Raw genomic sequence first — 27566 nt, forward strand, 5'->3', positions numbered from 1 at the left:
CTAGGACATTCTCAAACTATATCTTTCCAATATGTTCAGATTAGGAGTACTTACACCAGAAAGAAAGAAGAAAAAGACATCCCAGCCTGCTCTGATAATTTTAAAAAAATGGATTCACAACAGGAGCTAAGTGAGAAGTACACCTAGGAATTCCCTCATTCTTTTTGCAGGTAGTTCTCGACTTAAAACCATTTGCTTAGTGACTATACGAAGTTTCAATAGCAATGAAAAAAAAATGACATGACCATTTTCACAGTATTGTTGCAGCATCCCCATGGTTATGTGATTGAAATTTGGATGCCGGCAGCTGGCATTTATTTCTGATGGTTGCAGTGTCTCAGGAGCATGTGATCAACACTTGTGATCTTCTGACAAGCAAAGTCAATAGGGAAGCCACTTAATAATAACTGTGCTACTAACTTAATCATTGCAGGGAGTCACATAATAACTGTGGCAAGAAAGATAATAGAATAAGTCACTTAATTGTCTTGCTTAGAAATGTTGAGTTCAATTGTGGTTATAAGTTGAGGATTACCTGTATAGGTAACAGATATCCAAGTACAGATTCAAATATTTTGTCTTGGAGGCAATGGGGAAGGGGTGATCTTTAATCTTGTTATTCTACTGTTGAAAGTTATATTAGACAATGAACAACCTAAGAAGACCTGATGTCAAAATGTCATCTGCTTCTGCAAAATCTGGTTGGTCATAGAACTGAATGGACCCTCCTCTTTCTCCTCCCTTGCAAACATTTTTTGCTGACTGCGAGAAGAGGGTACAGATTCCTCTGACTAGTCAAAGGAGAGACATTCAAACCATGGATTCTTCTAATACACAGAGAAAAAAAGTAGCTATAATTGGTGGAGGACTGGTAAGATCTTTTAAAATTTGTTTATTTATTTATTTATTTATTATTTATTAATTGGATTTCTATGCCGCCCCTCTCCGATGACTCGGGATGGCTTACAACATATAAAAACCAGTAAGTTACAATAAAATTAAATCCAATTAAATTAAAATTACGAAACTATCCAAAATCCCTAGTTATATTAAAATCAATTACTCCCACTCGTACAGCAACTATAAAATCATTCAAAATATTATAAAAATATAACAAAATTATGGTCACTGAGCAGAATTGTAAACAAAATTTTAATCATCATTGCTAGGTGTTGAATAGTGGCTATTTTTTGTATTTACATGAAACAGGAAACCTAACTAGGTTTCTCTATTTGACAGAAAATGTTTCAACCTTTAAAAATCTGTTTAAGCTGAAAATAAAGGATTGCTGATAAAGAATTGCTGTCATATCTCCTTATCTATGTAAACCCACAAGTATGTCGTAATTCGTTTATCATATGGGTTTATCAATAGCTTTTGAAGTGTTTTTGTAGGAATGCTGGACTTGTTTGCTTTTAGCAGTTCTCCCCTGTAAATTGTAGCTACGGAAGTTCTGTTGGTATTTTGGAGCACCATTTTAATTTTTAATTGGCACCAGTCTGCAGAAATCAGGAAGCAACCATAAGATGTCCCATGTCTGATGAGTATGGGATGGTGTGAATTTGTGTGTGGGACGGGGGGGACGGGGACGACACTAATATTACTTATTTTGTATAAAAATGAATTGGGAAGAAATTTAATTTGATTCTGTATATTCTGAGAAATTTGTTGTCTTTGTATTAAGGACAAGTGACTATAATAACACATGCCTGTTTCATTGTTAAAATATATAAAACTTCACCTATATCTAAAGAAATAAGGATAAAGTAATATGGAGATGAGAATATGGCCCATAAAAGATGTTTGTCTTTTCCTTAAAAGTTTCTAACTGTGATATTGTGATGTGAATGGCAACAGGTTAGTAGAATGATTTCTCCTAATTGGGAAGGTTCTGTGCATAAAAAAAAATACTTGTTAAAAGTTGGTAAAATTTGTGGCTTTGAACAAGTTAAAAAAGAAAGCAATTCCAGAGACAAATACACCTTGAATACAAAATTGAGAGTGATTGTGTGATAGATAGATAAATAAATATAAAATAAAATATGACATAAAAATGAAAATATTATAACAAAACAAAAACATATTTTATAATTTGCTTGGACTGTTATAAGAAGCAATGATTAAATGTGTTTCATGACTCTTTTTATAAAAGAAACTTCTTTATGCAGATAGAAATAATGAAGTGGCATTTTCAAAATCTTCACATTTCTAGCAGAAGCAAGTCCCTCAAAATTTACATTTTGTCATCTTGTCGAGTCTGATTCACACACATATATCATTTTGGGGGATTTGGTTGACTTGATTCTATCCTACAGAACAGGCTTCAAACGTATCCTCCCAAACCCCTTAGACTGTCCACTGTTGACCTCACCAGATTCCTAAGAGGTCAGTAAGGGACGTGCATAACTGTACCAGCGTGCCTACTGTCCCTGTTCAATTGTTCCCTCTTATCAGTACCCATCTTATGTATATAGACAACGTTATATCTATGTATATTACAAATACATACTTGAAAATAAATCAAATAAAATAAGATATGCATTTTAAAACCCTGTAGCATTCTCCCAAATCCTTTCCAGCATATTTTTGTTTTTGACTCAAAAAACATTGCAATGCTTCTGTTGCAGGTGGGTTCTCTAAATGCTTCTTTCTTTGCAAGAAGGGGATTCCAAGTAGAAATGTATGAAGCAAGATCAGGTATGATCTGTTACTTGATAACATACAAACATTTTAGATAATAATCCTACTTATATAGATGCCTACAAATCTTACTGGAATGCTGTTTTTAAAAGTGGATTTTATAGTATTAAATCACCAGGAGACTTCGATAATTAGCATTATGTACAATAATACTTTAAGTAATGGTTTAGATTTTTCAGATCAAATACAGCATCTCTATTATCCTCATATTTGCAAGTTGGAGCAACAGGACCTGCTTCTAAACTTCACATCAATGAATTTATACCAAAATTTATTGATCAAAATTGCACAATCATTAAAAAAAAAAAAGTAGAATCTTTCTTTTGCCCCAAGTGTGATTTTAAAAGCAAAATAAAAAATCTGTATATTCAATCATGTTGCCTGTGAATAGAATATTCAGGATGGAGAAGTAGGGAGACAAATATTACATTGTGCAAAACACAGCATCCATGATTCCAAGACTAAGGAAATGGTGTTGTCCAAAGTCAAAGTACAGTATATGCATGGTATATTAATAAAGTGACATGTGAGAAGATAAAATCATATAAATAGCCAGTTGTCTTGCTAGAATCAGGGTCTTACATGAGCCTAGATGGGAAGTCCATCAATCATTGTCAGGTTTTTCTTTTTAAAAAGTGGGAATTCTCTCCCTTTAGTTCTCCAAGCCTTCCAAGCAATTCAAATATAACATTTGACTGCCATTTGGCTGAGGTGCTATAGGATTTCCAGCTCAGGCAGTGGGTTGGACTTGATGACCTTTCAACTCTAACAATAAATAAATAAAATATTTCTGAGATCAGTTCTATGTGCCCAATTCAGCCTTAACGTAGAAGACTTAGAGGATTTGTCTACCTGGAGGTAAGAACTTGGCTCATTAAAATCTATAGTTGGCTGAAATTTATAGCCACAACCTGGCTGGTGTGTGTGGGTGTGTGGCTACATTTATCCTTGCTTATTGTTGATCAAGCTGGATAAAAATTCTAGCTTCATTCCTTACATTGCTGGTGATTCAATACTGTTTGAATAAATTGTTTCGCTCAAATAAGAACAACAAAAGTGCAAAAGAAGTCCCAGAATAAAAGACATATAGGCAGACCCTTCTGCAGTTCTGTGGCCAGATATTTCCTATGGCTGGCGTCAGGCACAAGAAGGAGGTCAGAAAATCCTATGGAATCAATCGTGTTTGGGAGAGGGGCCAAAAGGGAGGGCAAGAGAACCAGAATGCTGTGAACAGCATTGCAACGAAACCCCTCACCTTTCCATTGTGTGAAGCTATTTCCCCAGGAGCAGGAATTTGCTATGAGATTGAAAGTCTGTACAGATAGTTAGTCATCCAGGTCCTGATTATCCCAAAGGTGCTTTTTCAGGAGACAATTGTTTTCTTGTTTTTTGTTCAAAGACGTTTTGCTTCTCATCCACAAAGGTTCTTCATCTCTGACTGGATGGTGGGAAATGGAAGGATTTATATTCCTTGCAGATAGTTGATCATTTGCATACTTTTTGAGGGTCATTCAAGCATTTGGAGATTTATCTGTGTCCCCTGAGTAGTGCCTCTGGTTCCTATGGTCTGTATTTTTTCTGGAAATCCCTTCATACACACCATTTGAAGGGTGTTCATCCCAAAACATCCAAGTGCTTCAGTGACCCTCAAAAAGGATGCAAATGGCAAGCTGTCTTCTAGGAATTCCCCACCATCCAGTCAGAGCTGAAGAAGCTTCCTGGAAGACAAGTGAAGGGTCTGCCTTCAAAGAAAAAAAAAGAAAGTCCAGTTTCTCCTGAAAAAGCACCTTTGGAACAGCTGTGAAGTTGATTTCATTATACATGTTTTCAGTCATATAGAGACCGACACCCCCCAAAAAATGATACCCATCATGAGGTACAACAGAGAATTACTCTGAGATTAAATGGACGGCCTATAAACTTTATAAATTATAAATAAACATGCCATTCATATCCTTCTGCTATCCTTAACAGGAAAAAAATGTATAGTACTACTTTGGAAAATGAGTAATAAGGAATTATGAACATTTTTCTTACTAGCAATTATAATATCTCAATGCACACAATAAACATCTGCTTCATTTCTTTTCAGATATCCGTAGTTCAAGTGCAATTCGTGGCAGGAGCATTAATTTGGCCTTATCTCACCGGGGACGCGAAGCTCTCAAGGCAGTTGGAATGGAAGATCAGGTGACCTTAAAGAAAAAGAGCTAATGTTCTCTGTGGCAGGTGGATTATAAGACTATTTGTTTATTTGTTAATAACATTTCTAGGGCAGAGTATTAAGGATTCTGTCCCCCATAATCTAAACATTTACAAATAATACCGGTATATAATTATATCTTTTATCCCTTGTTACCTTGGCAACAGAGCTTGCCTGTCTCCATCAAACTCATCTTCCTTACTCTCTACAGAATAATAAATCATGCTGCTAGCTATTGTGTTTGCCCCTGCAGGGATCAAATCATTAACTTTTCAGGTTGGTCTTGCTTGATGAAAGTCCATTACCCACTAAAGCCTTACATTATTCCTTGTCTGCCAATAATCCATTGTGGAATATATTACGGATGGCGTACAGTTTAGATAATGATATGTGATGGACCGGTAGAGCAGCAGTGGATTGCGCCCAGTTCAGCCTGGTTCTAAGAACCAGTTGTGCTAGTAGCAGGAGGCTCTGCCCACCCACCTGGGATGTTTCTGCACACACACACAGAAGCGTTACGTGTGAGCATGAGCGCACATATGAACCGGTAATAAAGAGTTTTATAATCCACTAGTGCAGTAATGATCCATATTCAGGAGGCCAAACAAAGTCTTCCAGAATCTTCCAGTGAAATAGATCATATAATACAAGATTTCTATCAGAATAGAGCTGAAAGGAACCTTGGAGGTCTTTTAGTCCAGCCGCCTGCTCAAGCAGGAGACGTTATATATCAGAGATGTCAAACTCAAGCCTCATGGGGCCACCCTGGATTCGGCAACAGTGCCACCCTGGAAACAGTGAAGGACTGGCCCACAGTGCCTCTGCGAGTGAGAACAGAGCTCAGGAGAGCCACGTGTGGCCTTCCCAGGCTCTGGTTTTGGCTGTGGCGGCCTCCTGCAGCCCTCTGCCACTGAAAACAGAGCCTGAGGAGGCCAAGCACAGCCCTCCCAAGCTCCATTTTTGCTGGCAGAGGCATCATGGGCCATTCCTTCACTGTTTCCAGGAGCTTCCATGAGTGACATTGAGCTGGCTATACCTATCCTGCCCCCCCCTTCCTCATACAGTTCCCCCTTCCAAATTCCCACAACAAAGAATGCTTTTTAAAATAGCATAAAATGTGGCAGGACAAAGACCCCAACTAAAATGGCTTTGCCCTAACAGGCAGCCTCCCCTCAGGGAAAGACTGTGCCCTACAAGAAAAGAAAGAGAACAACATAGGGGTTAATACAGTGATCTTAATGATTTTCATAGGGTACAAATAAGCAATCAGGAAAAAAATCAAAATTTATTTATTTTTATTTATTTATTGGATTTGTATGCCGCCCCTCTCCGCAAACTCACTTTGAGTCATAAGAATACAAGAAACAAGTTACAGTTATGCAGCCATAAGTGGGAGGGGTTGGGTGATAGGAACAATGAGAAGACTAATAGTAATGCAGCCTTAGTAAATAGTTTGACAGTGATGGATTTATTTAGCAGAGTGTTGACATTCAGGAAAAACTGTTCTTGTGTCTAATTGTTCTGGTGTGCAGTGCTCTAGGGCATCATTTTGAGGAGTTAAAATAAGGTGACCAGACGTTTCGCTTTTGGCGGGACAGTCACAATTTTTAATAATTTGTCCCGCGGCATTTTTAAAAACTCCCAATTTGTTTTTGGCGGCCATGTAGCTAGCCCCCGGCTTTCTCTCTGCCCTCCCCTCCTCTTCTCCCATGCACCCAACAATGAAGTACTGTGCAGCTTTTTCCAATGCTGTGCAATGGAGCCGGGTGCCGTTTCTCCTCGCCCGAAGGCTGCAACCGGCAGTACCTGATCCAGGCACTCTTTTTTGACTTGTGCAGTATACAGGTCTAGGTATAGTGTACAGTGTACAGGTATAAATGGCTGCCCAGTCTATTCTTGAAAACCTCCAGTGATGGAGCATCCACAACTTCTGAAAGCAAGTTATTCCACTGACTAATCATTCTCACTGTCAGAAAATTTCTCCTTAGTTCTAGACTGGATTTCTCTTTATTGATCTTTCACCCTTGTCCTGCTCTCAGATGCACTGGAGAATAGACTGATCCCTTCCTCTCTGTGAGAGCCAGGTTACAAACCTTCTTAGGCAAATGGGCACACTTGGGCTGGAAAATATGATACAGCCTCTGATAAGGAGCAATATTTGCCTTTTATAAAATGGCTTCCATAACATTTCAAGATTTAAAAAAAGCAATCCAAAGAGGTTAACACTGAAGTAAATTGTTTCTAAACCAAACAATAGTCAGAGACAGCTGATTTAAACTTTCTTTGTCTGGTCATGACCCCCCACGCCCCCAAATGTAATAAAGTTTTTGAAAATTGAAAAAATGCATGCAGCATTAAAATTATTTATTTTTAAAATATATTTAATTTCAGATTGTGTCTAAAGGCATCCCCATGAAGGGCAGGAGAATTCACAATCGCTCAGGGAAAAGATACACAATTTATTATGGAAGAAAGGACCAGGTATGTTAAATCAGTCAAAATATGTTAAAGCTAAAGTCTTTAACTTTTATTTTTGCATACTTATGCATGATGTGACTAATGCAACAGTAGCACTATTTCCTGAAAGTATGAGGATACAAATGGCCATTTCCAATATCACATCGTCCATCTTTAGCATAGCTCTGAGTGAAAGTTAGGATCAGCAGGATTGCTGATGACCCCTATGACAATCATTAAGTGTTGCACCTCATGATTCTCAACAAATGTATCTTTTCATTTATGTACACTGAGAGCATATGCACCAAGACAAATTCCTTGTGTGTCCAATCACACTTGGCCAATAAAAAATTCTATTCTATTCTATTCTATTCTATTCATGGCACACAGTAGACTTTCCTTTAACTATATTGTTTTGTCTAGAAGAGAATAAAAAGATATACCTGTGGACTAATTTCCTAATCTAGCCTATAAATCATCCCTGCTCTTATATATGTACTCTTGTTCTTTCTTTCGCTTCTTCTAAAATGTGACAGCATATTGGAAGAATGGAGAGAAATTTGAGGAAGTGACTTACATATATTAAAACAAGGATGATTTTTTTTTAAATCGTAAGATGACTATACAGACATTACTGAATAAGAGTTACTGGATTAGAAATGAAAATCAAAATGTTGCCAAAATATTGCATGAAGCAACGCTTGGGAATAAGCAAACCTTTTTCCCCAATCTATCTCCTGCATAACTGCAGCTGCCCATTCCAAATTCTCCTCTAATTCTAGCTTTTTCCCTTCTTTAAATATTTATATTCTGTTTACTCATTAATAGTCCTACATGCTTTCTTGATGATGTGTTAAGCATTTCCTGAAATTTGCCTTAGAATTCCTAAATGTAATTCACCTTTGCATTTATCATAATTTATTATACCATGGTATAACTAAGCATATATAGCAGAATTGCCTAACCTTTCCAGCTTTGCAGACCAGCAGGAGAGTGGGAGAGAATATTCTTCCATACAAGCGAAACTCCATTTGCCTGAATGGCAGGCACACAGGCTCACTACTCATGCAAATGGAGTGTACTCTTCTGCCCAGGCTACAGACCACAAAGAACACAACACACACAAATTCTGTACAAACCTTAGTTTACAGTACTAAATTAAAGACTACTAATGAGCTTTCTTAGTAGCTGACAAACACAAATACAATTTAAAGCAATCTTTTCTGAACACCGGCTGTTAATTCAACTTCATTAACAGCCAGCACAAGTCCATGAAACAATAACTCAATTCTGAGTAAATGGTCTTGCAGATAACAGCAATCTTACAATGGTTGGCAAAATGCCCAGAAGCGACTTGCAGGAAAAATGCCAAGAAAGAGAATAAGAGACGATCAGACGTTTCTGGAGTCAAGACACAAAGTAATATGAACAAAGTTGTTTCCTGCAAATTGGCTCCTTCGTCATCATCCCTTAAAGTGGCCAATTAGGGGAGTGGCCAATTAGCCCCAAATATTACTCCCAAGGAGACCTCATTCTGAGGAACCATTCCTGCCTTTTGGCAGCTCTGTGTGCCCATGCATCTTCTTCCTTGTCACTGACAGGAACTTCTAGAGGTTCTGAAGGCCCTGGCTGAATCTCCACCTCCTCACTGTCCGATTTGGGTGCCAGCTCCACAGGCCGCATCAGTCACATCAGTCTCTTCACTATCAGAATCAGCTACCAGCTGCATGGGTTGCTGGCAGGCCACAACATGTACATGCCCACTGCTTCCACAGGTGCAGATGCACACACACATGCACATACCTGCCACTTCCACAGCCTGGTTCTGAAAGGCCCAAGGCCTGATAATGGACCATGGCCCGGGGGTTGGGGACCCCTGCACTGCACTTTTGAGCATCATTGCCGTTCTCATCTTTCATATGACCTTGTTTCCTGAAGAGCATAATAGAATCATCTGATTTAAAGTGACCAGATACAGTCCATCTAAAATCCAGCCCACAGGCCGGATGCATCACATGTTGGCCATGCTCATGCCTGGTTTAGAGAAGGGGAGAAAGTTGTGATATGTCATGTGACGATGCCGTGATGACATGAGTTTGATACCAAATGTAGTATAGAAACATAGAAACATAGAAGATTGACAGCAGAAAAAGACCTCATGGTCCATCTAGTCTGCCCTTATACTATTTCCTGTATTTTATCTTAGGATCGATATATGTTTATCCCAGGCATGTTTAAATTCAGTTACTGTGGAGTTACCAATGACGTCTGCTGGAAGTTTGTTCCAAGCATCTACTACTCTTTCAGTAAAACAATATTTTCTCATGTTGCTTTTGATCTTTCCCCCAACTAACTTCAGATTGTGTCCCCTTGTTCTTGTGTTCACTTTCTTATTAAAAACACTTCCCTCCTGAACCTTATTCAACCCTTTAACATATTTAAATGTTTCGATCATGTTCCCCCTTTTCCTTCTGTCCTCCAGACTATACAGATTGAGTTCATTAAGTCTATCCTGATACGTTTTATGCTTAAGACCTTCCACCATTCTTGTAGCCCGTCTTTGGACTTGTATGCTTTATTTCTGCTTTGATTATTTCAGGTTTTCTTTAATTCATGCGTCTCACATTCTTTTTTCCAATCGTTTAAGCAGTGATGTCACCACTGACTAGCAATAGCAATAGCATTTATATACTGCTTTACTACTTTACACTTACCACTTTTAAGCAGTTTACAAAGTCAGCATATTGTCCCCAACAATCTGGGTTCTCATTTTACTCACCTTGGAAGAATGGAGGGCAGAAGCAACCTTGAGCCGCTCAGAATTGAACTTCTGGAGTATGCAGCGAGTTAGCATTCTAATACATTCTAAGTGACTTCTAAGCACTGCACCACTACTAGGTATGCTTGCAGTCCTGGTCTGGTGAGTTCATCCAGATTTACCTGTGAATATTCAATATTCCTCCCAAGTATCTAAAACAGTGCCTCCTGACTACGGGCGATAATGCCTTACCAGCTGGTGTCTAAACTTACCCAAAGTTATGTACTGTATGGCAAAAAATACAGAAGAACTCTTCTATTGCCTTCTTCTAGGTATAGTACTTGGAGATGCTTCTTCTAATTTTTGGCTTCATAGCCTTGCTTGCTATGGTCTGTGTTGTGACTTCCCTTGCCTTTTCTATCTTGCAAACAAGACTGACCCTGGAAATCATATTCCCATCAGAACTCAGGGTTCTTGAAAATATGGGATACTCCACTATTATCAAAAGATAATTCTTTGGGATGGACTTTTAATAACCATTGCGTCTGGTCATGAAGATAATCTAGGATTTACATTGTTAAAATATTGGAAAAAGTTTATTGCCAAGGCTACATTCAAATATAGCTAAATATATAAAATGTTCGCTGCCTTATTTTGTTTTTGTTTGTTTTTAAACAGTATATTCTCTCTATAGATAGAGCAAATTTGAATAAGGAGTTAATAACTGGTAAGTGTGGCTTAATCTGTTTTGATCCTTTCTCAATTTATCATGTTTCTCAATAAAATTATGTTGTGTTTGAAGCAGAATCATCATTACACAGATAGAATCAAGATATGAGAAGGATGAATATTTCTCTTTAAAATAAGTGCCTTCTTCTCCTTTTGCATGAGCTGAGACTACACATAGTAAATGCATGTTGTGTAAAAAGAGAGAGGGAACTCAAAATCAGTACCTCAATAAAGTCTCTGAAGATACCAACTCTTAAAATCCATTAGCCAGAGGTGAGTTTCAGCAGGTTCTGACCAGTTCTGGAGAACTAATAGCGGAAATTTTGAGTAGTTCATACAACTGGTAAATACAACATCTGACTGGCTCCACCCCCATCTATTCTTTGCCTCCCAAGTCCCAGCTGATCTAGCGGAAATGGGGATTTTGCAGTAACCTTCCCATGGAGTGGGGAGGGAATGGAGATTTTATAGTATCCAACCCCTGTCATGTCCACAAAACCACGCTCACAAGCCCACAAAACCAGCAGTAAAAAAAAATTGAATCCCATCACTGCCACTAGCCCTCTGTTGCTTGTCAACTGGCTGCCAGGTTCTTAGGTTTAAATTAAAAGAAGAAGAAGAAGAGGGAGTCAACCTATTCTCCAAAGCACCTGAGAGTAGAACTAGAAGCAATGGGTGGAAGCTAAACAAGGAGACAAGTAACTCAGAACTAAGGAGAAATTTCCTGATAGTCAGAATGATTGAATATCCCAACACTGGAAGTTTTTAAGCAGATGTTGGATAACCATCTGTCTGAAGTAGTGTAGGGTTTCCTGCCTAAGCAGGGGGTTGGACTAGAAAACCTCCAAGGTCCCTTCCAACTCTGTTCTTGTTGTTAATATTATTATCAATACAACACAGCAAACTAGATCACTATGCTGGATTTTGTATTTCATCACCAGTTGGGCGCTTCCCAAGCACCTAGGATTGCGTGATGTAGCAGCGAATAATGTGTGCCGATCCCAGTAAAGTGGCCTTTTGCGATTGACAGGTGGAGATTTTGTCATTTTCGATGGTTTTCAAATGTCCGCTGAGATCCTTTGGCACTGCGCTCAACATGCTAAGGACCACTGGGACCACTTTCACTGGCTTATGCCAGAGTCATTGCAGCTTGATTTTCAGATCTTCGTATTTTGCAAATTTCTCTAGCTGCTTCTCCTCAATTCTGCTGTCTCCTGGGATTGCGATGTCGATGATCCATATTTTCTTTTTCTCCAAAATCATGATGTTTGGTGTATTATGTTTCAAAATTTGGTTAGTCTGAAGTTGGAAGTCCCACAGTTGTCTTGCTTGCTCATTTTCAACCACTTTTTCGGGCTTATGATCCCACCAGTTCTTTGCCACTGGTAGATGGTAGTTCTGGCACAAGTTCCAGTGGATCATCTGTGCCACAGCATCATGTCTATGCTTATAGTTAGTCTGTGCCATCTTTTTGCAGCAGCTGAGTATGTGATCGATTGTTTCATCTGTTTCTTTAGAGAGTCTGCACTTCGGATTGTCTGTTGATTTTTCAATTCTGGCTTTAATAGCATTAGTTCTAATGGCCTGTTCTTGTGCAGCCAGTATTAGTCCTTCTGTCTCTTTTTTGAGTGTTCCACTTGAAGCCATGACCGTGGAACACTCAAAAAAGAGACAGAAGGATTAATACTGGCTGCACAAGAACAGGCCATTAGAACAAATGCTAATAAAGCCAGAGTAATAATAATAATAATAATAATAATAATAATAATAATAATAATAATAACAACAATAACAACAACAACAACAATAATAATAATAATAATTGAGGAGGTTTGTTACTGAACATCTAAGTAACTACAAGACAGAGAATGTATCCAGTTGTTTTGCTTTAAATGCCCAACTTGCTGGAATGTAGAACACAAACATTTGATGGCAAGCCAAAAAAAGAGACTGCAGAAAAGCAATAATGAGTGTAGCAAAAGTTATATTGGTAGAGTTTACTAGCCCACTCCCCATCCAAGAATAGGAGAACAGCACTTTCGCCAGGCATACTAGAAGGTTGCTCAGAGCTGATAGAGTCCTGGCTATTTACAGTGAGCAAGTAATAAGTATATTGGAGTGGGCCACACTTGTTTTTAACCATATGATTTGTCTTTGTGGTGCAAAATTATTGAGAAGATGAAAGCAGAAAGTTAGGAAGTGGATGCATCATACATCACATCAAGTGCCAAAAGTCAAATCTTGACTTGACACATGTGTGTCAGGCCAAATTACCCATATCTAACTACAGGGATCTTAGTGAATGGACTGGGTGGGAAAATGTGATTAGGAAATGTGCTACCTTCTATAAAAGTATTTATTACAGAACTGGTTTTTTTCCAAACAGCTATTCTACCTCTAAGAAAATATATATCGAAATGTTTATACTGTATTTCATGCTGTTTCTTTTTCCTCTATTTACAGCTGCTGAGAAGTATCTCAATGTTAAGTTATACTTTGAGCACAAACTGCTTCACTGCAATGTAGACTCAGGGCTACTGACCTTTTCAGGGTAATCAAATAGCTCTGATTTTCCCAACTCCCTCTAATCATTAACCAATACCCAAACAATAGGCCACACTGACTCCAACTGTTGTGGGGCCTGTATTTATGTGAATTGAAACACCTTTAGGTTCCCCATCCCCAAGTTAGCAAAAATTAACAATTTAACCCAAATTAACAAACATAACAAAATGTTTAATCAACAACCAGAAGATTGCACTTCATAAAGGCATGGCAATATAACCTCTTGGATGGAGGGCCTTCTGCTGAATTCATGATATATATATATTTATTTTTGAGCAATGATTTATATTTTCAGGATATTTTCTGTTTTTTTCAATAAATAAACCCTAATGTAAAGTGCCAGTTTTATGCATGTACTTAGTCTCCTCTTCATCCTCTTCTTCTCATAATAAAAGCATAAGATGAAATGTATGGGAACATATTTGAAGGGGGATTTGAAAAGATCATCATACACAAAGACCCATTAAGAATAATATTGGAATATTGGACTCAGAAATCTATACCTTAAAAACCTGATTTTATTGTCAATAAAACCTAATGATATGCAGAGTGCCATTTGTTTTAAAGCCAGGATTTTGGAATTATTTTCGAGTTAGCTTTGGATGTCAAATAGATGGAGGGTGACAGGCCTGAGCTGGCAAGCGAATGAGGGAGGTGGCGGTGGGGGGTGGAGCTGAAGGCAAGGTGACAGGGACATCTGCTTCTCAAGCCCTGCGCTTGTGGACTCGCAAACAGGAGCGTGTTTCAAACTCACCCTTGGCTCCGGCTCCCGCCACCACCTCGCTTACTGGCTTTCTGGCTAGGGCCTGTCATCCTCTACCTCCCTCCCTGCATCCTTCAGATGTGGGATGCAGATGAGGAACAGCAACTCAACAGGGATGCCTGCTTCTCAAGCCCTGCGCTCATCTGGGCTCTGCCTATGTCAGTTTGAAACACACTCCTGTTTGCCAGCCCGCAAGCGCAGGACTTGAACAGCAGACAACCCTGTCACTGTCCCTTCAGCTCTGCCTCCTGCCATCACCTCCCTCACTTGCTGACTGGCTCGGCTGGTCTGGGCTGCTTTCGTCAGCGTTTTGAAACATGCTCCTGCCTGAGATGAAGGGATTGATGCTCGCCTCCTATTTTTCGCAGGCAGGTGCATGTTTCAAACTGACATAGGCAGAGCCCTGATTAGCTGAGCTAGTCCCGCAGGGTATGCACACACCTGCCTCTCACTTGCTCTCGCTCTCCTGGCCAAAAGAGTGCCCGCCGGAGAAAGAGAGGCTCCTGGCATGACCCCCCCACTTTCCCTGGAAAGTATTGGGGGAGCTTATTTGGGGGGTGGAGCTTACTTCAATGCATGTCCTGAAAAGCTCTGTGGGGCTTATTATTAGGATTTATCTTATTTTCGGGAAAACACTGAAAACAATGTATGTATATATATATATGTATGTATTTATTTATTTCTATTTTGTTAATCTTCTTTCATTAAGTTACTAATCTCTACACCCGTTTTCTAACCATTTGTACAATAAGTCCCATGTTAAGTAATACTCTGTTTCCTCTTTACATCCATCATTAACCTGTCCACTTCGGTGAATTCTAATATTTCCTTTTTTACTTTAGGTATACAGTGGTACCTTTACTTGAGAATTTAATTCATTCTGTGACCAGGTTCTTAAGTAGAAAAGTTTGTAAGTAGAAGCAATTTTTCCCATAGGAATCAATGTAAAAGCAAACAATGCGTGCAAACCCATTAGGAAAGAAATAAAAGCTTGGAATTTGGGTGGGAGGCGGAGGAGGAAGAAGAGGAGGAGGAGGACAGATACTGCTGAAGGGGAATTAAAAAAATCCAAAACTTTAAGGCTTAAAAAAAAAAAAGAGGGACTCTGAGGCAGCGAGGAGGAGCATGCGCCTCCCATACACCCATCACGAGGCTGCCTCCCATACACTGCACCACAGAGAGAAACCCAGGCGGGCGAGAGGGGGGAACCTCCCACTCCTTTGACCAAAAGGTGGCTGCTGCTGCTGCTACCTGCTTCCTCTTCCTTCCCATGCTGAAGGGCTCCCCTCTCCTCTTGCTCGCTCGTTTTGTAGCCAGCGCCTTTCCTTCACTGTGGTGACTCCTCAGTTTGGCTGAAGCCAAGTTGATCTGGCTGGGGCGAAGCGCCCCCTTTTGCCTTTCACGCCCAGATGCTCTGGGAGGCAACCTCATGCCTGGTGTATGGGAGGCAGCATGAGGGAGTCTGGGCTGCCCAGAGTGAAGGGAGCGTTCCTTTTCTCTGGGTGCTGGCAGAAGTGCCCAGAGAAAGGAAAATGTTTTGTTCGCTCTGGACTGCCAAAGCCTCCTTAAGCATGACCGAAAGGCTTCTCTAGCAGCCCAGAAAAGCCCGAGATGGCTGTGATTAAAGGGGGAATGCCAGGAAACTGGCCAAACCTTCGTGCTGCTCTCAAATTTTATGGAAAATTTTTCTGGGCTTGGGTTCTTAAGTAGAAAATGGTTATTAAGAAGAGGCAAAAAAATCTTGAACACCCGGTTCTTATCTAGAAAAGTTCTTAATTAGAGGCATTCTTAAGTAGAGGTACCACTGTACTTCCATTTTTCCAATTTTGTGCATATGTGATTCTCTCTGCTGTTATTACATGTAACGTTAAGTATGTAATACTTTTGTTGTATTTCCCTGGTAGTATTCCTAGTAAAAACAGTTCTGGTTTTAGATTTATTTGTTGTGTTGTCAGCACTTTTTATATTTTCTTAAAGATCAGACCAAACGACTAAAGAGGTCACATGTGACTTAATTGTGGGCTGCGATGGAGCCTTTTCCACAGCTAGGAAGCAGTTTATGAGACAAACGCGGTTTGATTACAGCCAAGTATATATTCCACATGGATATCTGGAACTGAAAATTCCTCCCAAAAATGGAGATGTAGGTAGTTAAAATTCACAGTGAACATCTGTTCCCAGTTTATAAGATACATTGGCATTGACATATATCTTTCCATTACTTTTTTTGGTCTTTCAGTTTGCAATGGAGCCAAACTATCTTCACATTTGGCCTAGGAACACATTCATGATGATTGCACTGCCAAACCTGGTAAGAGACTCTAAATGCATCTTTCATCTTTGATTTGGATTTGAATCTGGATTTGGTCTGAACAATCAGTTTCAGTCAATGTTGACTTCGTGAAGCATACTGTATTATGAATTGCATGCCTGGAACTGCATTTTAAATATTTACTGGTACAAATTCCATTCCTACAGTCCATTCATGTTTCATGTAGTTCATTCCCATTCTTATATCCTCTCTTATTGCTATTGGCAGGTAAATTCTGACTCCCCCAACTACTGAACTGTCTGAGTAGATTCACTCTTTCATAATTATTCTCTATTATATAAAACAATTGCCAGAATAGTTCATTACAGCCTGAAGGGTGACTTTAGGAGGAGTCACAAAGTGGAGGAAAGGAAGCATCACCTGGGCACTGTACTATGATATGAAATTAACTTCAATCAACAGAATTGCTATTTTAAAGCTATTTTTAAGCTTGAGTGTTCAGAAGTTTCTACTTTCTACTTTCTCTGTGTTACAGTATAGTATATTCTAGAAAAGAACAAGGTTCAAATTGGTCATTTTTTGTAGTGAAGGAAGAGTGTAACAGAGTGAAATATCAGCTGTTACTACTTATTTTGTTCCCTTCTTCCTTGCAAAAAATAGCCTCTTGTCAGATTAAAAAATGGCAGCCCAAACCAACTTTGCTATTTCATTTCTTAAAATAGACTGAAAAGGAGCTTTTGCTCTTCTAACCAGGTTTGACAGGTGTGGGTTAATAATGAAGCTGTTCTAAGGGTTTATTTTCTTTCCTGACTTTTGGCGTTTTCCTGCTTTATTATGCAATGTAACATTAGAGGGCTGTCTGAAAAATCAATCAAACAAACTTAAGCCATTCTTCAGTAATTCAGAGTAGAGGTTATGTGGTTCAGAGAAGAAAAGATCAGCTCTCTCTTTATCTCTTCTGTCTTTAGATTCAATTGATAGGATTAAGGATTACTTCATTGCTCAACTTGTTTTTCTTCACAGACTTGATAGATTAAATATGCAAAGAGCCACTTGGGCCTGTTTCCCACAGAAAACAAATAACTGGAGCCACAAAATATGGGTGGGCATAGTCTACTTGGTGTCACTCACTCCCACCCAGTTACATGACCTCCAGTCAAGCATACCCAGGTGGCCCTGTGTTTTCTATGGGAAATAGGCAGAGGTCGGCAGCAGGCAGGATGGGGTGGAACACAGTTCCACTGGCGAAAATGAAGATGTGTGCGCAGCTCCAGCTGATCGGCAGCTGTCACTTCCTGGATTACTGGTCTCATCTCATCTCATCTTTTTTTCTCTGCTGATGCTGCTGTGTCTGTGCTCCTTGCTTTTTTCCTCTTTCCTCCTTCCTGGCCTCAGACGAGCTTCCCTCTCTCCTGCCTGTCTCCCCTCCAATCTCACGCAGCCACCTCCCGCCTGAGGTGCAAGCAGAAGGCTTGGGTGGAACTGGTGCCGGAAGCATTTATGCTTCTGGCAGCACTCGTTCACCTAACTACCCAGCTTGAGGTGGGAGGGTGACCCAGGAAGGAGAGCGTGGGAAACGTGAAGGAAATTATGATGATGATCGTTCAAGCCACTACCAGCTGATCACGTGGCCGACAAGTCACTCCTACCTAGTCACATGACCATTAAGCCACACCCACAAAATAAGCCACACCCACAGTATGCAATAAAATTTTTGGCTACCCATTACTGGAAATAGGTAACTCCCTCTCTCTCTCCCTTTCTCCCTCTCTTCTTTCTCCCTTTCTGTCTATCTCCCCCCTCTGTCTGTGTCTATGTGTGTGAGTGTGAGTGTGTCGCTCTCTCTTGCTCCCTACTTCTATGTCTCTTCCCACCCTCAGAAAGCCCTGCAGCCCTGCCTGTGTGTTCTTTCTGGGGCCCCAGTTTCTCCCATTGTAAAGTGTGCTTTCACTGCAGGCCATGGAGGGGGTATTGGGTCTTCCTCCACATGCTCCATGACAAAGAAAAGCCAGCTGAGCTTCTCCTTTCCTTCTCCCTTCACCCTGCTCAATCCTATCTCAGGACAGAGGAGTGTGCGCTGGAAATGCATGTTGAGGCGATGTTGGAGCGTGTCCTCTGACTTTCTGGTGCTTACCCACAACTCTCCTTGCTCTTCCAGGTCTGTCTTGCTAAGGGAGGGGATACTTCTGCTCCCCCGCCCATGACCCCAGCCATCACTGCCCAGGGAAACAAAAACAAATAGAAATATAGCTCTTGCTTAAAGAACTGAGATCGGGGAAGGGACAGGAAACAGAAAGTGGAACATTCCGCTGCAAGAGCCTGACCACACCTCTCCACCGTCCAACTTGCCAATGGGGGCCCTTCTGATGAGCCATCTCCCCCCCCCAGGCTATTGTGCTTGGCAGGGCAGGGGAGCACTTTCCCACACAACCTCTTCTTTCTCTTGGGCTTGCTGACAAGAGAGAAAGAAAGCCAGGCTTGGAAGATGGCCCCTGCCCCAAAAGATCCACCCCTGCCATTCTCTCCTAGCAGTCTTTGCTGGTGGCAACATCAAATGTACCAGAGGGAATGCTGTTGCTGCACCAAGGCAAGTGCACGAGCGCTTTGCTCCTGCACTAAGATTTTGACCATGCCGCTGCCATGACAGGATGACAAGGAGCCACAGGAGAGGGCCCAAAGAGCCACAGATTACCAACCCCTAATCTAGTCCATTCTTTCTCTCTGTTTGTGGCTCAGATGGCATCAAAAGTTTGTACACTCCTAGTTTTTAACGGTATTTTTAAAATGTCATTTTGTTTTACTCCACAGACATTCATGGGCAAACAATAAATAAATATTTCACTTTTGAATGCCTGTTCCATTTCCAAACCAATATACTCGAAATGTGATTAACATCTCATCCATTTAATGATCTGCAAGTTCACCAAGATGACAGATAAAGTTTTTTGAGTATCTTCTCACTTGCATGTAATCATAGTGCTAACATGCCCTGGCAACAACATTTTCCTATGCTTCTAAGATAGCACCTTCAGCTTATTGCCAATCTACCAGTAAAGCAGATTTAAGTCATCCTTAGCTATACTGCTGTTACAGTAGCCCAAGGTAGTATGCATTTGAAAGCAGCCAAGAACACCCCCCAATAAAAAGAAAACTCTAGATTTTGTCATCCAGAAAAGTTAGATGACTAGCAATGAACACAACCAATAAAATACAGTATAAGAATTTGGCAATGGAGAAATAGAGCTACAGCTTTTCTGCCTTTTCAATCAATATTGGGGAGAAGCCCCTAAAGTAAGCACAGTACCTCTGAAAAGGGTGGGATCTTCTTTTTTACTGAAAGCTTTATGGAATAGCATAGAAAATTATAGAATATATTTGTTTGTTTGTATGTATGTGTGTGTGTGTATTCAAATAAGTGAATTTGACAAAAATGAACACATACAGTATATGTGTGTGTCCTTTATTTTGCAATGAATTTAGTTTTAGGATCATACTGAATCAAAATTCTTTTCAAGTTCTCATTTAATTTAACAATTTTAATCCATAGGATAAATCATTCACCTGTACACTCTTCATGCCCTTTGATGAGTTTGAAAAGCTTGCCACAGGAGAGCAAGTGCTGAATTTCTTCAAAACTTATTTTCCAGACTCAATTCCTCTAATAGGAGAGTAAGTTTCAATCTGTCTACTATAAATGAAATAAAACAAAACAAAATAAAACAAACCCTAATCTAAGAATAAAAGCATCTATGCATCAGTGGGCCATTGAGCATGACAGAGCAAATTCTCACAGATATTATATTAGACACAAAAGTCATTGATACTGTTCTTTGTGTGGTGCTTATTATTGTGCATTAATTTCCACTTATTACTTTAGACGTCACTCTAAAAAATATTTTAAGATGGGTTTTCTGTAAATTGTCCTGCAATCCAACATGGTTTATAAAAGTTTAACTCAGAAAAACAAACTCTGTTTGAATATTAAAAAAACAAGTAAAGAACAGCCACCTACTAAGTCATGTTGCCATTCAACCCCAACTTGTATATTTTGTTCCTTTAGTGGTATTTTTTCAATGTTATATTATAATGCAGATTAACAAAAGACAATGCAAAATATCCTTAGGAGCTCAGTCATATATCTATCTATAATTCTTTTCATTTGAAATATACTGTATATATTTCTGATCTTTAATTTTTCTTTGAAGTTCTGAACTTATACATTGCTACTTGTTGGGTATCTAAAAAGTAGTTATGCCATTCTCCTTGCAGTTTTCAAAATATCCATTTTCCAATCAGTTGTCAAACGTTAATGTTTACATAACACTTGATAAATGATACAGCACTTTGAAATTTCAGGCACGAACTGATGCAAGATTACTTTGGGCTACCAGCTCAGGCAATGGTCTCTGTGAAATGCTCATCATATCACATTGGCTCCCAATGTGTGCTAATGGGAGATGCTGCACATGCCGTTGTACCTTTTTATGGCCAAGGCATGAATGCTGTAAGTCAAATAATTTTTGCAACTGAAATGTTTGTTGTTTCTCAATAAAGAGCGCTTCTTTGCCACTATCAGCTTCCACCCTCTGCAGCAGTTTCAAATAATTGAAGGGGTGTCCTCATTGTTGATCTGAAGGACTAGTGAAGGAGCTGGCCAATTAAAAAAAAAGTAGTGCCCTATTTCCTCTGCATTTGCTAACACAACAAGGAAAAAGGGGGATGAGAGTAAGGGGAAAGCTGCCAAGCAATTAGGGCAAAGGGATTGTGAGATGGTATCAGGATTTTCTTAGAGCAGGAGGAGGAATGTGGAGAATGCAAACATGCCACATCTATTAACAAGTGTGCATAAAAACAGGAAAGCAAAAACTTCATTACAAACAGGGAGATGTGGCGAAAGAACATGATGGATTTCAAGTAGAAGGGACTGTAAGTTCTATATCAGCCACTACCTGCTCAGTGACTGCTGTTTATAGTAACTATTGTTCCTGAATGATTGGAAGGATTTAATTTCTAGTTGTGTTGTTTGGTCTAGTTTGGTAGCTACCTTGGGGAATTTGAACCAAGGTATCATGGAGCTTTGGCTTAGAAAAGCAAGGGTTACTGCATACGCAGGAAATGATTGTATGTTACTTCTAGCATGGGGACAATGTAAAAGAAGAAGGCACCAAAAATAATGAAAGAAAGCACTGGAGTAATAATATGGTAAGAAGTTCAGGATGTGAGTGTAGAGAATTGGTGTAGCTTCTGCTGCTAAAGCTCCAGATTTTTGCCTTTCTGGACTGGCTATGTTTGAGATGCTGATACAAAACCTCAAGGGAAGATTACAAGTATGAAATGGAAAAGAAATAAAGGAAGAATGGTTATAATTACTAGTTCCACAGAAAGGAGAAATGCAGAGATTTAAAGTATGTTTTATAGAGGATACAATCTGTTTTTAGATCCAAATTTAAATTAAGTTTTAAGTTTTATTAGATTTGTATGCCGCCCCTCTCCAAAGACTCAGGGCGGCTCACAACAACAGCAATACAATATGCAAAGTACAAATCCAATATAAGTTAAAAACAATTTAAAACCCATAAATATTAAAAAACGATCATTACTACACAATCATACCATTCTTATATATTACAGTCAGAAAAAAAGGTGGTGCTAGGGGGACAAGATAGTTATTCCCTCCATGCCAGGCGACATAGATAGGTCTTCAATATCTTGTGGAAGGTGGGAAGAGTAGGGGCAATTCAAATCTCTGGGGGGAGTTGATTCCAGAGGGCTGGGGCCGCCACAGAGAAGGCTCTTCCCCTGGGTCCCGCCAAACGGCATTGTTCAGTTGACGGGACCTGGAGAAGGCCAACTCTGTGGGACCTGATTGGCCACTGGGTTTTGTGTGGCAGAAGATGGTCCTGGAGGTATTCTGGTCCGATGCCATATAGGGCTTTATAGATCATTACCAGCACTTTGAATTGTGACTAGAAACTGATCGGCAACCAGTGCAGGCCGTGGAGTGTTGGCGAAATGTGGGCAGATCTTGGAAGCCCCATGATAGCTCTTGTGGCCACATTCTGCACGATCTGAAGTTTCCAAACACTTTTCAAAGGAAGCCCCATGTAGAGAGCATTGCAGTAGTTGAACCTCGAGGTGACGAGGGCGTGAGTGACTGTGAGCAACTCCTGGTCCAAATAGGGCTGCAACTGGTGCACCAGATGGACCTGGGCAAACTCCCTCCTCGCCACAGCTGAAAGATGGTGCTCTAATGTTAGCTGTGGATCGAGGAGGACGCCCAAGTTACGGACCCTCTCTGAGGGGGTAAATAATTCCCCCCCCAGGGTAATGGATGGACAGATGGAATCGTCCTTGGGAGGCAAGACCCACAGCCACTCCATCTTGTCAGGGTTGAGTTTGAGCCTGTTGACACCCATCCAGACCCCAACAGCCTCCAGGCACTGGCACATCACTTCCACTGCTTCGCTGATTGGACATGGGGTGGAAATGTACAACTGGGTATCATCAGCGTACTGATGATACCTCACTCCATGCCCCTGGATGATCTCACCAAGTGGTTTCATGTAGATATTAAATAGTAGGGGGGAGAGGACCGACCCCTGAGGTATCCCACAAGGGAGAAACCTAGAGGTCGACCTCTGACCCCCACTAACACCGACTGCGACCGACCGGAGAGGTAGGAGGAGAACCACTGAAGGACAGTGCCTCCCACTCCCAACCCCTCCAGCCAGCGCAGAAGGATACCATGGTCAATGGTATCGAAAGCCGCTAAGAGGTCAAGAAGCACCAGGACAGAGGGCAAGCCCCTGTCCCGGGTCCGCCAGAGATCATCCATCAGCGTGACCAAAGCAGTTTCCATGCTGTAGCCGGGCCTGAATCCCGACTGTTGAGGGCCTAGATAATCTGCTTCTTCCAGCTGGAGCACCACCACCTTCTCAACAACCTTCCCCATAAAGGGAAGGTTGGAGACTGGACGATAGTTATTAAGTATGGCTGGGTCCAGGGAAGGCTTCTTGAGGAGGGGGCGCACAAGTGCCTCCTTATAAGGAGCCGGAAAGGACCCCCCCTCAAATAAGCGTTGACAATCTCCTGGACCCAGCTCCGTGTCACCTCTCTGCTGGCCAAAACCAGCGAAGAGGGACATGGATCCAGTAAGCAGGTGGCGGAACTCACAGTTCCAATGGCCTTGTCCACTTCATCAGGTAATTAAATAAATTAAATAAAGATACCTCAAGTATTTCTTTAACAAGCAGTGCTAACCATCATAGAGAAACTATCAGAGGCTTAATACTTATTGTGGGGTGCGGGTGGGGAATAAAACTACAACTATATATTGGAATTGTAGTAATAATAGTTCTCTAGAAAAATTTCTACCTTGCTTCACTGTAGTTCCCACAGTGGAAAATACGGAGGACACAATTCACATCTAACTAGAGAACCAGTAATAAGGGAACTCACTGTCAGAACTACGCCAGATATATAAAAAAATAAACTTGTTTTATCATAGCAGAAAATAAGTTTAATGTCTGCTTTTGATGAGCAAATGGGTCTTTCTAGGTAAATGAAGCAGGACGTTGTGGAGATAGGTATCAGAGTAGAAAGGAGTCAGGGTTGGACCATAAGCATGATTCTGGGAATTATTGGTAATCTTGTGGCAATCCAGGTAAAGAACAACTAGATCTTATAGTAAGAAAGCTAGCAAGCCTAGAAGGGGAAGGATGTCTGCTTCAAGAGCAATTATTGGTGTGGGAGAAGAACAAAGAAATAAACAGATCTGAGCTGTGCCCAAAATCATTTAAGAACAACAAAACAGTAAGTTCACCAAAACCAGTAAAAACAAGCTTCCGGGATGTTTACTGATACTTAACAGAACAAACTCCCTGCCCCTGGCCTCTCTGAGGTTTTGAGGGCAGACTTTGAGCCATCTCTTCAAATGCCTTCCACTTCTGATTTATTAAAATTGAGGTAATCACTTTTGCTTTCTTAATTTTGGGTTAAATATTTGTAATTGAACATTTAATTGTTTTAACTGGCCAGCAAGAACAGAGCATCAAGGGTTGAGGAGGTGTTATCTGGCCTCAACCTTATAATTGAAAATTGTAAAAGTAATTTGGTACCTACTAGGTCTATGTTTTCTATATTTTCCCCAGACAATACCCATGGAAATAGAATTTATTAATTAAAATTAGGTTCTTACTTTCCTTGCATTTCCCCCTCCCCAGGGATTTGAAGACTGTCTAGTCTTTGATGAGCTGATGGACCAGTTTCAAAATGATCTCTGTAAGTGGCAATGAAATAGAAAAATAATATTCTACCAAATGCAAATAAAATTTATGTGAAATAAATTTGGTATCTCTATCATCTACTCCCCCATCCACATATTTAGGCTGTGTCTTCTCCTTCTGCAAAAGTACATAAGAATCAACTCTCCCAACCTCTGTGTGCTAGGCAGTAGTAGTTTCTAAATCCTGTCGCTACCAGTTCACATGCATGCTTGCACTCACGATGCTTTTGTGCATGCACAGAAGCGTTCCAGCTGGGTGGGCAATGAACTGGGCCGAACTGGGAGCCACCCACCACTGGCATTAGACAGACTGTAAAGTCAGATAGATGAATTTGTCTTGGTGCATATGCTTTCAGTGTACATATCCTGGTACAAATAAGCAATCAAATCATATTAGGAACCAGTCAATATAAATTGTAAGGATACAGACCTGTGTTGTCCCCACTTTTTCTTTAGGCATTTGCCTTCCAATGTTCTCGAAGCTGAGGGTACCTGATGATCATGCAATTTCAGATTTAGCCATGTATAATTATATAGAGGTAAGTTAAAGAATATTTGATTGGCTGTTAAATTATGGGCAATGCTACCAAATGCAAATCTATCTCTTTGTGATTTCAGATGCGGGAATGTGTGAATTCAAAGTGGTTCATTTTACGAAAGCATATAGATAATTGGCTTCATGCCTTTCTGCCTTCTGTCATCATTCCTCTGTATACTATGGTGAGACTCTAACACTTAATTTTTCATATATATTTTTCTCTCTCAATTATCCACCTTTTCCTTCTGGGATTCACCCAGGGTCAAGTATTGATTTTGTAATCTCCTTCAGGTAACATTTTCCAGAATCCGATACCATGAAGCTGTGCAAAGATGGAAATGGCAGAATAAGGTAAATTGAATTCAGATTCATTTGCCTGAGCTTCTTCAAACATTTATTGTGTAGCAGATGCATAGGAAGAAGATTAGAAGTATATCTAGGTTCACTTTAGATTTGACAAAGATGAAAATTTGGAATATCTAGTACTATCAAATTATATATACTGTAAAGATGCAAATAACGTCCCAGAAGACCTATAGGTCGTATCCAACTTGTCTCCTCTGTTCATCAGGATGGAGAGCATGACTGGACACACTACAGGACAACCACTACACGTAATCCCCTAGCTAGAATTTGTGAGTCCTGATGCTGTTCAGGATCAACAGGTTATTTGAGGTTGCCCTGAAATCTCTTCCTTTCAGGACTCTCTTCCTTCCTCAAATGTGAGCCCAACTTCACCAAACAGTTCTAAGCTAATGAACTAAGATGGTTATATGCTCATCATCATCAGATTCTCTTGTGCCATATCTTGCCAGCTTCATAGTGAAATAAAGGGATAGATGAAAACAGAGAGCAGTATAACAAAGAAATAAAAATGGTAATTAAGGATGCAAGAAATGCTTGTTAAACTCAAACCTAAATTTCTTTGGGAATGACAATTATGTGTGTTCATAACAATAGCATTAAATAGCCAGATTTAAGTCTTACTAAAAATGTTGGCAAAATAATTGAAATTGTTTCCCCCTGCAATATTTTTCAGATCTTTTACTAAAATTCAAATTTTGTCATTGTTGTTAAAGGTGATCAATAGAGGCCTCTTCCTCACCATGGTAGCAGCAGCAGTAAGTGGCATCTATCTGTTCAGAAATGGAAAGTTACCCAAAACTGTCTTTCGTATAGAGGATTTCTGGAGACATACTTAAAAATGGTGCAAAACTTTCAGAAATCATTTGGGATAGAAATGAATACTTTTCTGTCTTATGTTTCATTTACAAGAAATCTGCAATATCCCAGCTACATCATCAACACATTTTGACAGAAGATGCTAAGGCATTTCTAAGACTGTTTTGCCATCTCATCTTTGGTTCTATCCCATAAGATAATCATTATGGAAATGTTTGGAGTTATCTAATTCAATTGTTTTTGCATCTTTTAAAAATATTTTCATATAATTTTGGTATTCCATTCTTCTCAAGTTCTAGTATGGTGAAAAAATAAAGTTGTTGGTTGGGATCCAGTTGTCTATTTCTGCTAGAATAGATTCAATATTTGCAATAGAAAGGTAATGATTCTCTCCTCTCTTCTCTCCCTGTGCACCCTCAAAATATGATCTAGAGCAGTGGTTCTCAACCTTTCTAATGCTGCAACCCCTTAATACAGTTCCTCATGTTGTGGTGACCCCCAACCATAAATCTAGTGCCAATTCTTCCAACAGAGCTTTAAGCTGATTGGCAGGAAGGTCAGAGGGACACCCCCACTGTAAACGCCCGATTGGTCGGATTGTAAAAATATGTTTCAAGGCGCCAGAATAGAAGCTTTAGTTCCTAACACTATGGGAAATTTGTCTGTTCCCATGGACTTAGGTGACCCCTGTGAAACGGTCATTCGACCCCCAAAGGGGTCCCGACCCCCAGGTTGAGAACCACTGATCTAGAGAGTCTTTCAGGTTTTGTGGCAACAGTGAAATTCAGCTTGCATGATACCGTATTAGTTCAATTCAAAGATCTAAATCTCAATGTCATGCTCAATTGATTTTTAAGGCAGATGGTTCTGGGTGGATGGTAAGATTGGCAGGTTAGCAGGCAAATGCCTGGAAAATATGGTGGAAAAATATCAAAATCAGAAGAGTTTTCAGGTTCATATAATTACTTTGAGAAGATAAATAGATGGGCATGCATATGACGAAAGCTCAGAAGGCAGTGGATCAGTGGGAAGACACTGCAAAAATTAGGAAATGAGCAGGCCAGTGAAACAATCCTAGAAAGATGGGAGGCAGCCAAGCTGGTGAGTGTTATGAG

The 27566-nt window shown here is 40.1% G+C and overlaps 1 protein-coding gene across 2 annotated transcripts; it reads left to right on the plus strand.

The window, feature by feature from the left end:
- The first annotated feature begins 773 nt into the window (after positions 1-773).
- On the plus strand, positions 774-26781 carry KMO (kynurenine 3-monooxygenase). 2 transcript variants are annotated; one of them, XM_070732365.1, is made up of 15 exons: positions 774-871; positions 2628-2697; positions 4793-4929; positions 7295-7384; positions 10797-10845; positions 13311-13398; positions 16153-16318; positions 16415-16486; positions 19995-20116; positions 20804-20951; positions 24670-24727; positions 25188-25270; positions 25350-25451; positions 25561-25620; positions 26349-26781. In XM_070732365.1, the coding sequence occupies exons 4-15, from the start codon at positions 7316-7318 to the stop codon at positions 26469-26471; spliced, it is 1140 nt and encodes a 379-aa protein (XP_070588466.1). In that variant the 5' UTR covers positions 774-871; positions 2628-2697; positions 4793-4929; positions 7295-7315; the 3' UTR covers positions 26472-26781. The 2 variants fall into 2 exon arrangements, with proteins under 2 accessions (XP_070588466.1, XP_070588465.1); XM_070732364.1 differs by having other exon boundaries at positions 790-871; positions 4793-4890.
- Positions 26782-27566: the final 785 nt, after the last annotated feature.

The sequence above is a fragment of the Erythrolamprus reginae genome, chromosome 1, assembly GCF_031021105.1.
Source record: "Erythrolamprus reginae isolate rEryReg1 chromosome 1, rEryReg1.hap1, whole genome shotgun sequence".
Classification (NCBI taxonomy): domain Eukaryota; kingdom Metazoa; phylum Chordata; class Lepidosauria; order Squamata; family Dipsadidae; genus Erythrolamprus; species Erythrolamprus reginae.

Coding starts and splice junctions, on each gene's coding strand:
- KMO (XM_070732364.1), top strand. CDS start 818: ATGGATTCTTCTAATACACAGAGAAAAAAAGTAGCTATAATTGGTGGA. Junction 7,385..10,796: donor ATTATGGAAGAAAGGACCAG/GTATGTTAAATC, acceptor GTTTTTAAACAG/TATATTCTCTCTATAGATAG. Junction 25,452..25,560: donor TCATTCCTCTGTATACTATG/GTGAGACTCTAA, acceptor AATCTCCTTCAG/GTAACATTTTCCAGAATCCG.